Source organism: Periplaneta americana, chromosome 7, assembly GCF_040183065.1.
Source record: "Periplaneta americana isolate PAMFEO1 chromosome 7, P.americana_PAMFEO1_priV1, whole genome shotgun sequence".
In the NCBI taxonomy this organism is placed as follows: domain Eukaryota; kingdom Metazoa; phylum Arthropoda; class Insecta; order Blattodea; family Blattidae; genus Periplaneta; species Periplaneta americana.
Window position 1 is genome coordinate 175,845,706 of NC_091123.1, and position 14,276 is coordinate 175,859,981.

The 14,276-nt window shown below is 37.8% G+C and overlaps 1 protein-coding gene and 1 non-coding gene across 3 annotated transcripts in view; one reads left to right on the forward strand and one right to left on the reverse strand.

Annotated features, from left to right (window-relative positions):
• Window positions 1-14,069, reverse strand: part of LOC138703779 (gram-negative bacteria-binding protein 1-like) — a 72,631-nt gene extending 58,562 nt beyond the window's left edge. For both annotated transcript variants that reach the window (XM_069831952.1, XM_069831951.1), the window contains exons 1-3: window positions 13,754-14,069; window positions 9,808-10,035; window positions 984-1,106 (exon numbers count right to left, since the gene is read on the reverse strand). In XM_069831952.1, coding sequence (XP_069688053.1) covers window positions 984-1,106; window positions 9,808-10,035; window positions 13,754-14,054 — 652 coding nt within the window. In that variant the 5' untranslated portion in view covers window positions 14,055-14,069. The remainder of the gene's footprint in view (window positions 1-983; window positions 1,107-9,807; window positions 10,036-13,753) is intronic.
• Window positions 659-731, forward strand: TRNAT-CGU (transfer RNA threonine (anticodon CGU)). Its single transcript has one exon. It is a non-coding gene; the product is annotated as a tRNA-Thr (tRNA).
• Window positions 14,070-14,276: the final 207 nt, after the last annotated feature.

Here is a 14,276-nt window from a genome sequence, read left to right on the forward strand (position 1 = left end):
TACATTATGCAACGAGTCTATAATGGTAGTAATTAAGACGCAAGTATGATTGTTTATGAAACGAGCGCAAGCGAGTTTCATAATTTTCATACGAGCGTCTTAATTACCATTATAGGCAAGTTTCATACGACTTTTTATGCTCGACCATATTTCTAACTTGAAATTATTCATAAGTATTCATGTTATTCTTATCTGACTGGGGAGCGAAACTGACCTTGTGCAATATCTCGTAAATTGTGAGATGTGCGCAGACGCAAATGTTTCCCTTTGTGGCCTGACTCCAAGTTAAGCATATATGTTGACGTATATGTCCAATGTCAACTGCAATTATATTAGGAGTGCACTCAGTTGAGTGACTTGTTTGGCGGGATTCCGCAGTTAAGTGCACAGTAATCTGTACAGACATATGCACTGCAGCTATGAGAATATTATAGATTTATTAATTTTTCCTACGGAATAATATCTGCACTATTGACAATTAATATTTGAGGAGAAAAATTCGCTCCGACGCCGGGGATCGAACCCGAGTCCTTGGTTCTACGTACCAAGCGCTCTACCACTGAGCTACGCCGAATTCAATCCACAGCACCGGACTTGGAGTCAGGCCACAAAGGGAAACATTGAAAGAGGAGAGTTCGGTCCGGTGCTGTGGATTGAATTCGGCGTAGCTCAGTGGTTAGAGCGCTTGGTACGTACAACCAAGGACCCGGGTTCGATCCCCGGCGCCGGAGCGAATTTTTTTCCTCAAATATTAATTCTCTTCTCACATTGATTCAATGCTAATTCAGAAATTCACCGTGTGGACTCTCATTGATTTAAATATAGAATTTGTGTTCAAGAAATAAAGCACATAAAGACCGGCGCACACTATACTATACAGCTATAGTATGAGGATTTATATCTAACATTAGTGCTGTATTTAAGTCAATAGACATAAGACACGAAGCAAATTTTATGTACAATTTCCACTACTTCAGACTCACCTGGTATCGACACTCTTAATCCTTTTGGATGCAAAGCTTCTAACGTTGCATCCGGCACAGTGTAATACACTGATGTAGGCCGCTTAGCCGGGGAAGGGAAGTCTCTTTTATCCTCGTCGAACGCTGCAAAGTTGTAAAATATTTACCAAGTGAGAAATTTACAATAATGTTTAAATAACCAGCCCCACGTACAAGATGCATAATTTCTGATTACATTATGGTACTCTTATACAGGGAGTTTAAAAAATGTCGCATAGGTTGAAACTAGGAAAAACGTTCCTATAAACATGTGTCCGGAAACAAATATCTGTCGAGATAAGGGCCATGCTGTACTGTGGACTATGATCATCATTTGTTTAAAAACACAAAACAACGGTGCGTATTTTTGGAGCGGAAGAATGTAGTAGTAAACAAAGGTCCAGGATATTACGGAGTCTATCATTTTACTTGTGTTAGTAAGTACGAACAGTAGTATGTACAGTATTCAGTGGTGTAGGTTGTCTTTCTGTTTATACACGATGGGGCACCACCCGATTTTCTACGCTCCGTGCGACAATACTTAACCCGGAGTTTTAATTGGCGATGGATTGGTCGAGGAGGTCCAATAGCATGGCCTTCCCGATCACCTGACCTAAAGCCTTTGGATTTCTGGCTATGTGGACATTTAAAAACACTGGTGTATGCCACATCCATCGACAACGTACAAACGTAACAGTAGCGTGCATTTTTTACGACGCTTTATCAACATCTATGGTTATTTAGCGTCTGAATGAGATGAAGGTGATAATGCCGGTGAAATGAGTCCGGGGTCCAGCACCGAAAGTTACCCAGCATTTGCTCATATTGGGTTGAGGGAAAACCCCGGAAAAAACCTCAACCAGGTAACTTGCCCCGACCGGGAATCGAACCCGGGCCACCTGGTTTCGCGGCCAGACGCACTGACCGTTACTCCACAGGTGTGGACAGTAGCGTGCATCCAATGCATGTGAGCAAATCTGACCACAACAGCCAGGTGTGGTCGCAAGAGTTCGTGATTCACTGAGAAGAAGGGCTGAAGCATGCGTGGTAACCACATAGAGTACCTTCTGTAATGTCTACGTAACGGACAGGTGGGTATTGTAGGCCATAATACAGCATTGCCCATATCTCAACAGATATTTGTTTCCGGATACATGTTTATAGGAATTTTTTTCTAGTTTCCACCAATGCTACCTCCTGCTAACTCATTTAAAGTTTGTGTGACTGCAGTCTGCATGTATTTTTGTTTGGTTTTACTTTATTTATGGTTTGATGTTTCTGTTATTTCATTTGTATTTCTGGTTGTGTGGAAGAGAAGAAATAATGACCTTAACTACACCAGAATAAACAAATAAACAAAATCAAATAAATATATCGCCTGCTTAGAACCATGTTGTTCTAACTCCGCTTAAAAAAAAAACTAGTTTTTTGTATCCGTTATGTTTTAACTCCTCTTCTGTATCAGTTTCACACATAAAATTGTACATTTTGTGATCAGAAAGTGTTCAAAATAACTGTTCCATATTATTCCAACTCCATTTTCCAAGCTCTGTTTAGTTCCACGTTATTATAACTCCACCATTCAATGACCAACCAATGATGGAATGGTGTGAGCTAAGACTGGCAGTGAGAAGCATGCTAGGGCAGATGGCTTTTCCTGAACTTGCATGAGAAAGTTAATGTGATACTGCGTGCGTTTACTAATAAACAGCTTAATGCCACTTGCACTGATACATTTTTTGGAAGAGGATGACCATGAAGCAAAAAAAAAAAATAGAAACAAGTATCAAGAACCAGGGCATAGTGCAGTGCAGGAAGTAGACACAATGCACAGTGTGATTGATCGTCATATCAAACGACTTCAACTTCATTCTCCTTTAGCAATAATAAGGGCCCTGATTTCGTGTAGAACTAACAAGCAATACAAAGTACATCAAATGAGATTTAATAGTTTTTATGACTTCAAGACTGTAGCTAAACTAAGTAACTTGAACAGCATTTCATACAGTAAAGTAAGCATATTGTATAAACAAAAGGCTGTGAAGATATTGTGTACAAATTTTGATTCTCTGATAAGATGTTTAAGATTACAAAGTTTCTGAAACCTATTACAACAAGAGCAAGGCAAAAACAGTGTCGAGGTGATAACATATTGCCTGCACCAAAGCAAATAACAGTCAAACCAGTCATAGAAGCAAGCAAAGTTCAAGATATAAAGTCCCTATACAAATATTTTTCAGGCATGGACAAAATTTTTTGGGATTCAGTATTAAAAAGGTAACAATGTATGCACTTATCTCTTCAAAATGTAACCTGAAAGGAGTTAGAACATTGAATTGTCAAAATCTGTTAACATGTTTGTTCTAACTCCAAACGTTTTTTCTATTTTTTGTGAAATCAATTTATAAATAAGGCAATTGAAGAATAAAATAAGCTTTCCCATGCTCTGTTTATTGCTTTGCAAACCCCTTTCCTCAAAATAGTCATATTACTATGATTTAGGTAGTCTCCAAAACTTCATTGTGCTCCCCTGAAAAATTTATAAAAATGGAGTTAGAACAACTTGGTTCTAAGCAGGCGATATATAAATTAAAAAAACAGTTGAACGTAAGGCATATGATGTTTTCTTTCGGGTGCCTGATCTACAGCTGTTTTAAATTGAGTTAACCCTGGCAGGCATCTGGCTACGAATTTAATTAATTCATGTAAGTGACGCTATGTAAATATTCATATTTATGGACGAGGAAACCTTAGTAAAGACAATTCGTTTGGTTGTCTATAGTTGAGTTTCTGAGATTTCCGAAAAGTCTAACAACCAGTTTAATTTTAAAAAGAAGCAAAAAGGACAACCCGGGCGACGCCGGGTGCTTTCAGCTAGTCATTTATAATTTTAAAAAAGATAATTTTGTCAATATGACATATTGACATCAAGCGAATTCCAAATTCAAAATTTTGTTTTTTTTTTCAATTAATTAATGACTTAAAACATAACTTATGCAAATCTAGTCTTTCAGGTGAAGCTCCCTGTAAAGCAGATTTGAATAATTTCAAGGGAAAAATTGTTCCGGGGCCGGGTATCGATCCCGGGACCTCTGGTTGAACGTATCAGCGCTCTACCACTGAGCTACCCAGGAACTCCACCCGACACCGTACTTCGAATTGTGGTTTTCTATTAACGTACACAGTAACGTATATATTATGCAAATCTAGTTTTTCAGGTGAAGCTCCCTGTAAAGCAGATTTGAATAATTTCAAGGGAAAAATTCGAAGTCACACAGAGATTGTGTGCACTCGTTGTGGGTCTCTGGCGTTTCGTCAGCCCACGCGAGTTGTGTGGATATAAAGAGAAAAGTTGAGACGGTGTCGGGTGGAGTTCCCGGGTAGCTCAGTGGTAGAGCGCTGGTACGTTCAACCAGAGGTCCCGGGATCGATACCCGGCCCCGGAACAATTTTTCCCTTGAAATTATTTAAAACATAACTGTTCTGTATTCAGGATCCTTGTGGTCAACGTCACTGGGAGGCTGATGATTTAATTAAATCTTTCTCTCTGAGTGATATTCACCCACTTTCAATTCACTTTTTGTACTTCACGCAATAAAACACTCTTGTTCCTTTTTGAATAAATGTTATCAATTCTCATAGTACAGAAAACGCACTTTCCTGCCACAGAACTCCATTTTGGAGTGAGACAAGTGGCCAAAGGGCTTGGAGATCACATAGTTTTTACCCACTACTTCATGACTCTTTGCAAGGACCCGCGATTGCGTACCTTTCAGTTATTTTTCTCTCCCTCGTCCCTATTGATTTCTGATTCCTGACACTGATAATGGATATAGCGTATAATTAGTAAAATGATTACGGGAAAAAACGGAGAACCTCCGTTCGCATAAGCTACATTGACCGCCACAAATTTCGTACGCTGGACCCGGAAATCGAATCCTGAGCGTTTGAACAGGAATTACCGTCCAGCAGCGTAGTTCTACTAATATAGGAAATACATCGTTATCAATGCAATTGAAATTGTTCTGATAGCGCCACACAGTCTGCTTTTCACTTGGTTTAACATACGAAACGTATTACTTGCCCTGAAATTAATTTAACATACAGTACGTTTCAATCATATTATTCTTACTTCGTGTGTCTATTATTTTTTCACAAACTGAATCAATTTTATTATGTACATCTCAATCAAGTAATTGAATTCCTACGAATAAAGAGGTCGAGGATTTGCCATGGCTTACCTGACATTCGCCTTACGGTTAGGGAAAACCTCGGTAAAACCCAATCAGATAATCAGCCCAAGCGAGAATCGAACCCATGTCCCAATGCATCTTCGGATCGACAAGCAAGCAAGCGCCTTAGCCGACTGAGTTATGCCAGTGGCTAAATGTCATTTTGAATTGCACTTTTTATATCATTTGGTTTTGTCTTACAATAGAAATTCCATCGCCACCCAGTAATACCAACTAACACACAAGACTTCATCGTATTCATCATCATACACAATCTCGCTCTCGCGCTTGTGGAATACCCTACCCAGTGACATCAGAGACTGTCGGAATTTAGTAGCGTTTAAAAGCAAAATTTCTTAAGCATTTTATTACTGCGTAGAGTAGGTTTAATTTTTACTTAGTTAATAAAAAAAATTTCCCTCTTCTTAATTTTTACAGTGAACTGTCTAGCTTTTATTAGTCTGTTAATCTTTTAGAACTTTGTTTTTTATTGTATTTGTAAATTCAATATTAATTGTAATTATAATTGTAATTGTATTCTTTATATTGTAGTCGTAATCCCCTGGTAGAGGGGAAGAGAAGGCCTGATGACCTACCAGGTTAAATAAATAAATAAATAAATAAATGTATTATTAATAAACTGTCTAGCTTTTATTAATCAGTTAATATTTTAGTACTTTGATTTTTATTGCATTTATTTTTTTTTCTTTTTCGTTGTTGGTAACTCTATAGCATCTATTAGATACTTTCTGCTAACAGATGGAGTTACTTGTCAACAATGTGACGCTGAAACGTGTATTCAGGTTACTGCCCAGCGACAGTCCTGATATATTATTATATATTTTTTTTATTATATAATTAATATTAACCCGGCACACTCACAGTCACACTCACATTCATACAAATTTCCAGACTCTAGACACCCGGGAAATTTTTCACCGAGAGGCGAGCCCGGGAATCGAACCCGAGACCTCCTGATCTGGAAGCCAGCATGCTGACCAACAGACCACGGAGGCAGTCAATTGTATTTGTAAATTTAACATTAATTCTAATTATAATTTTAATTGTATTCTTAATATTGTAGTTGTAATCCCTGGTAAAGGGGATGGCCTGATGGCCTTATCTCTACGAGGGTAATAAATATGCAGTATATACCACTATACTCAAAACTGGAAGAGTAATTGATCCTCTATAGCTTATGAAGTAACCTCCTAAAACCGGAGGAACAAACAATAAGAAATGTGCGAGTGCTATCGCAAAATAATCAATCTTCTTAATGTATCCAGCTGTTTGCTGACAACATAAAGTCCACTATAGTCCATTGTAATCTATTCAGTTGTTTTTCACGAGAAATGAGAGATATTTTCATCGGTGTTCATTATACAGGGACATCATTTTATTTTTACTTGCATTTTTATTGTACCGGTACCTGCATTTCTGAATGTACTTCACTCACACCCCTTCACTAATGTCCTTGCTCCCGTCAGACACACAAACTTACGGCCGCTGTTGCATTCGAAGTCTTCAAGCATTGAAGTAAACACTGCAGTGTATAGTGTGTTTCATAAATATGATTGCGTTTTCTATAGAAGAAAGAACCTATATTAATAATATCGTACTAAACAATTATATTCAAGAAACGATAAATTCAATTTCAGAGAATATGCTTCAAAATGTTTTTAATAATATGCGTAAAGAATTGAAGCCTGCATTGTAATGAACGGCAACCATTTTCAGCAACTTGTTTAAAAATTCAGATTAGCTTATTTTGAATTGAGGTGGCTAGAAGAAAAGGAATGCTAGTGACATTCGTAATAACATGAGTTAAGTGCATACAGTGTAAGCTAAAGTATCTAAAATTTTAGTTGCAAAGGAATATTTTAATCGCATCACACATTAAAATTTAAATAAAAATTTCACCGATTTTACGAAAGCTAAAATATTTAAACCCCATTTTCACAAAAGTAACTTAAGTGCACTTACAGCCCTTTACTTATGACCCCCTCAATTTAAATGCACTCTCTATATTGTATGTTAACATCAATAATTAATATCCTAAATAAAGTAGACATTACATAACGAACATAGCCACCTGAGAAGTTGAGTTTTTGAAAAAAAAAATGTTACTACTCTACTGTATTTTGATAAATTCCGTAAAAGTGATGATCAAACTGAAAATCGTAATATCGTATTTCCCTACAACATAAATGGATACACTACTTTTCTCCCCTAGTATACCTAGTAAAATGATTTGTTTACATATTGCACTAGTAACATGGAACTCCTGTAATGGAAGAGGGCAACAGTGTTTCCGAGTATAGCCAGGTTAATGTTAAAAATGGTGGTAAAAATAAAGTGATGTCCCTGTAGATGTCTGTTGCTAGTAGCCAGAGTTGGGGTGTAGCTATCGAAAGATACAAAATGTACAGATACAGAAATAAAATTTGAAGCTCCCTTATAGTGTAAGTTTCGCTTACAACACACTGCGCATGTGCAGTAAACAAGAGCCCCTGTATATATGCTACTTGTGGACAGTCGTGTGAAATTGTTGCCTAGACTCGCTCCAAATTTTAATTCCGTATCTGTACATAATGGTACCTTATGTATTCCAGCAACAATAGCAATACCTTAAAAACAATGTACTGTAACTTGCATACTTTCACTCGATAATGAGTTTTGGAATAATATTCTGGGGAAATTCTACAGATAGTAACAGTATATTCCTTCTACAAGAAAGAGTAATTCGAATAATAATCCACCGCTGTGGGATAATGGTGAACACGTCACTTTTTTCTTCTCTTCCTATGTTTCTCTTTTGTGATTCTTCCTGTTCTCTTCTCTAATTTATTTTTTTTTCATTCTGTGCGTTATTTATGCTTTGTCCAAACAGTCCCATTATTTGGAAAAGTCCCAATTTAAAGAAAAGTAATTAATATCCTGAATAGTAAACATTCTCAATGGGAAGAACTTAAACTAGTTACGTCAGGTAGCCTCACCGAGGATTTCGGTCACCGGCCGCTACTGGTTTTCAGTCACGAACAGTACGAGGATACGGCCATGGATGAATACATAATAGGATGCGAAACTTACTGAGTTTCCCGTAACACATACTAGAGGCGCTGTTGTAGAAATTGATCTTGCTGCCACCTGTTGGGGGGAGGGGCGTTATTACATATAGCAGCGCACCAAGTAGCGAAAAGAGTAACTAATTACTCCAAGCATTTAGCAGCGCACCTGGTGACGAAAATGTTAAACTGTGCAGAAAGTATTCCCTCATCGATATTCAAAACTAACCCAATTTAAAATAAAACATTTACATTTTTATTCCTCACAGACTCTTCTACTGAAAATTCTTACCGGAGCCAACAGGAAGATAAAAGAGACGACCTATTTTACACTATCCAATTAAAATATAACCAGACAGAGACAAAAAATAAAGCAAAATATTAAATAATTGGGATTGTATTCTTTGGGTATTTATTGTACAGCGCAATGGAAAAATCTGCAAGAACTACTTAGATAGTTCAGTTTAATTATTGTATTGCTATTACTTTATAATACATTCAACAACACTATTTTTACAACGACCATAAACATCACTGTTTAACATACACTGCTTATACACACACGTAGTATCACTTTATGTTCACTTATTAGCAAGTTTCTGTCTGCCATCTTGTCTCCCTTTAAGTATCTTGGAATCCATTTGGATAGTCGTCTGTTATGGCATACCAACATTGCAAATACACGAGCAAAAACAATAGCAAGAATGGTACAACTGTATCCCCCTCTAAAAACACGTGCATTGTCAACATCTAAAAAAGTGACAATTTATAAATTGCTGATTAGATCAGTGCTTTTGTATGGTTCAACAGTGTGGGGATACGCACCTAAGACAACGTTAGATCCCATTCGAGTAGTACAAAATAAAGTGTTACGTGTAATTCATAACAGCGGTGGTACACAAGAAACGAAGAGATACATCAAGATCTAAAAGTGGAAAGTATCCCAGTTATCATTAGGAGATTCGCTGAAACATTTTATAAGCAGGCACATTCCCACCAAAATGTGTATACGTATATCAAAACTAGGAACTTATAACCCTCAATACTATACAAGACATCGTACACCTTTGTCCCTCTTCTCATAGTTATCTGTCTTATTTGTTTTCACGCTGTTCATAATTTTAAATGTTGAACCAAAATGAAATATTCAATTCTATAGCAATAAAATTATTCCAGCTGGAATAACGGGAGTACAGCATCATAATATGAACTACCTCTCAGCAATAAGCAAAAAGTAATTAGGAATAGTCCTGAGATCACCCAAGATTTCGATACTGTATCCAAAAAGTTGACGAATTTAAAAAAAAAATCCTATCTCCCCGAGCAATATCTCGAACAGATAAGTAGAGAATTCTGGGTAATGTACCCAATACGTAGTTCTAATGTTCACCACCTACGACGTTGGGCGCTGATCATCTTATTTGAGCCCCCTGCCGGCAGATGGTGCCGGCAGTTTCGCATCCTATTATATATTTATCCATGATACGGCACTAGAAAGACGGTACGTACCCGATACGACCCACTGTTGATTCGTCCTTCTGTAGCCTCGTCCATCGAGTTGCACGTAGACCCAATAGTAGATGACGTCGCCCAGTCTGAGTTGCACGTCCGGGTCTTCAAACACCCAGCGTCCTCCGCGCGGCCTCAGGATGTCCTGAGACATCTGCCCCGCCTCCAGGTTGGACTGCGGACGGTTGACATTGCCGTGGAACGCGAACAACTGTATGCCTGGCTCATCTGTAGCGAATCGTACATTGTAAGCAAAACAACTTATCAAGTTAAGTAGGTACGTGTACAGCTAACGTCGAGTGAAGTCTCGTTTACACATAGCGAACGTGAACATATAGGAAAATTTCATTTATTTGAACACTAAAACGAAAGCGAACGGAACACGTTCGTTCGGCTTCGCTGAGGTTTCAAGTGATGTCGGTACATCAAAAGATGTTCGCGTTCATTCCACGTCACTGAGAACAGGTATTGTTGGACCATCGGATCTGTGTCCCCGTAAGATATGCGAACTGAATCCTAATTCCTTCTCAGCCTCGGTAATTCATTTCTCTCCCTGCATTCCTATCTTTCTCTTTTGTATCTCTCTCCCTTTCTCTCCCCCCCTACTCACAATTTTGGCCTTCTTGCGGGACAGTTTACAATATTTGCACTTGCAGTCCAGTGTTGTCAACTCACTATGAATACTGTAGCAAGGAGTGCCGAAAGAAATATTATTAAGCAAGTACGTAATAGCGTTTTGCGATGAAGAGAAACAAACAGGTCAATATCTCGTTCCTATAAATAAGGCAACGAAAAGAGCAGCTGCGATCACAGCTGAGATTTATTTTATTTCAATTGATTACGTATTAAAATTACTTACTTAACTAATACTAATAATACAACATGTTACGTAATTTATATAGGCAGGTCAGAGCGCCTAATGAAGAAAATCAGGAGAGAAGGAGGCTGTGCAGGAGATGAAAAGCTAGAATCACCAGGGAAGAACAGACCAAGGGAACTTTTAATTCTTGTAGATGATATGAACCGATGTATTTTAAGAAGAAAGGTACAAGAATTTTATACCGTGCAGAAAGAAGTTCTATTGAAGAAATTACTGAAGGTTGCGACAGAAGCAATAATTTCCAAGGTTGGGGAGAAGCGCTACAGAAAGTGATTTGAGACATGGGATTTAGGTTTAAAAATGATAGACATACAAGATGTAATTTGATTGAAAGAAATAATATTGTAGCATGGAGGACCAGTTATTTATGACACCGTTTAACGGAAGTTTGGCAACATCCCTATTCGGCAAGGTTCGTGGTCTGTTGTTTGACGTGGTGGGAGGAAAGCGGGTGGAATGGGGTGAGTACAGGCGTTAACTTTTTCAAGAACGACGACAGCGCTGAAGGGGCACAGATCCGATGGTCCGACAACATTCAGTTTTTCTGTGACAACATTCTGATGGGGGCAGATAAAAAAGTTTTTTCTCTTCCACCATGTTAACAATGTCAAAAGAAGTGCTTATACAAGTTTTGGCCACTCGACTGCAATTACGAAGTCGTCCAGAAAGTGATTTTCCCTGGGGCCATTTACAGAAAAAAGCACAATTGCATGGAAATATTTATTGAAAGAAATACAGCAATTGTTGCGCTATATGTCAAAATATTCTCCACTGGAATTGAGACGTTAGTCATACCATGGGATCAATTTTTGTATCCTTGTAGAAGTCAGCCGCCTGGGATCGGAACCAGCGTTTGACAGCCGTCTGCACCTCTCTGTTGATCCCATTATGTGACAAATATGTCTCATTTCCGGTAGGGAGCATGTCGAAAAATGTTTGAACAATTGCTGTGTCTATTCCAATAAATATTTCCATTGAAATTGTGTATTATTAACATGAAGGATAGAAGAATTTTAACTATTTCATCTGCCCTCATTAGAATGTTTGTGTCAGAGTTGGAAATTTTTTAAATCAACACTGACGAAAACTTAGTAAGGTTATCGTGATGCAGTGATTAATTCCTTTAACTGTAATAATTTGAATTGGTAATGGAAATTACGGGAAAACGGCTGAATGGATTTTAATGAGTGACCAGTCATTTTGAAGTTTGGCATTCAAGGATTTAAAAAAAATAGCAACTTTCAGTGAAGCCTTAGTTTTCCTACATAATCTTTCTATTTTCCAAAATCCATCTTTTGTCGGTTTTGAGAACTAATTGCATTTCAGAATAAAACAAAATACACACTACAATAAACATTAGGCTATTAAACGAAGGCCATGCATGACCTGCAGGATTGCTGACATATTTAGAGCTCAAATTCAATTTATTATTAAAAATTTTAAGATATACTAAAAATAATTTACAGGTCTGATTCTGCGGTGTGTAATTTTCTTAGTACAGCTGTGTATTGGATATTAAAATCTACAAAACTTGATGTGGTCTGATGACATCATTACTATTAGAAATGAAATATTGTTATGGTTAATGCCATTATGTGACTATTTTTCATTAATTATACATATTAATGCTATATTGATGATATGAAAGTGAAACGTTTTGGGGTTATATAAGTAAATGTAGAGAATATCTTAAATTAGATCTTCATTTATATTATTTAGCCTACTAGGTGGCGGCTATTATATATATATATATATATATATATATATATATGTATACACACACACGCACTTACTTACTTACTTACAAATGGCTTTTAAGGAACCCGAAGGTTCATTGCCGCCCTCACATAAGCCCGCCATCGGTCCCTATCCTGTGCAAGATTAAGCCAGTCTCTATCATCATACCCCACCTCCCTCAAATCCATTTTAATATTATCCTCCCATCTACGTCTCGGCCTCCCTAAAGGTCTTTTTCCCTCCGGTCTCCCAACTAACACTCTATATGCATTTCTGGATTCGCCCATACGTGCTACATGCCCTGTCCATCTCAAACGTCTGGATTTAATGTTCCTAATTATGTCAGGTGAAGAATACAATGCGTGCAGTTCTTTGTTGTGTAACTTTCTCCATTCTCCTGTAACTTCATCCCGCTTAGCCCCAAATATTTTCCTAAGCACCTTATTCTCAAACACCCTTAACCTATGTTCCTCTCTCAGAGTGAGAGTCCAAGTTTCACAGCCATACAGAACAACCGGTAATATAACTGTTTTATAAATTCTAACTTTCAGATTTTTGGACAGCAGACTGGATGATAAGAGCTTCTCAACCGAATAATAACACGCATTTCCCATATTTATTAACCGTTTAATTTCCTCCCGAGTGGCATTTATATTTGTTACTGTTGCTTCAAGATATTTGAATTTTTCCACCTCTTCGAAGGATAAATCTCCAATTTTTATATTTCCATTTCGTACAATATTCTGGTCACGAGACATAATCATATACTTTGTCTTTCCGGGATTTACTTCCAAACCGATCGCTTTACTTGCTTCAAGTAAAATTTCCGTGTTTTCCCTAATCGTTTGTGTATTTTCTCCTAACATATTCACGTCATCCGCATAGACAAGAAGCTGATGTAACCCGTTCAATTCCAAACCCTCTCTGTTATCCTGAACTTTCCTAATGGCATATTCTAGAGCGAAGTTAAAAAGTAAAGGTGATAGTGCATCTCCCTGCTTTATCCCGCAGTGAATTGGAAAAGCATCAGATAGAAACTGACCTATACGAACTCTGCTGTATGTTTCACTGAGACACATTTTAATTATTACCATTAGAAATGAAATATTATTATAGTTACTGGCATGATGTGACTATTTTTCATTAATTATATATATATTAATCCTAGAGAGAGAGACAGAGAAATAACTCGTAAGATATAATGACGACGAACAGTAGTCTCTCCGATTTGAACACACAGCCCAAAACTGGAATGGTCGGATTGCCAAGTAAAATAATCGCTTATGTACAGTACATTAAGAAGGTAGATAACGATATGTACACACTTGCCTGGGATTGAGACGCGGAGGCCTCTGGGTTTGAACGCCCGCAGCTCGGGCACCGGCACGCGGTACCGCTGCGCCATAGCGGTGGCCGTCAGCTGGAGGAACAGGATACCACAGATTCGCCACATCCTCGCTGGACCGCTGTCCTGCCTGTACTGCGAGCGCTGTTGTTCTACCTTGTACACTTCGTAAGCCAGTGTGATGACGAGTGACTTTATCCCCGAGGTGTATACACTTCTTTTAGCATGCCGGTAATCATCTCTCTCTGTGGAAATAGAGAGTGGATGACTGTTAAATTGTGGCATGTCGAAGAAGCTGAGTATACTCTAAACTTGAATGGAAGGTCATCTTCACGCTATGTGTACGCTTGACATTCATGCTATCGACATCTAACAGAGGGGAATTACATTTAAGTTTAAATTTGTTTGAGAGGACCCAGAAGTGAGTTTTCTACATTTTCAACATATACAGGGTGTTAAAAAAAGTATCCAATATTTTAGGAGGTGCTAGTATCCATCAAAACAAGA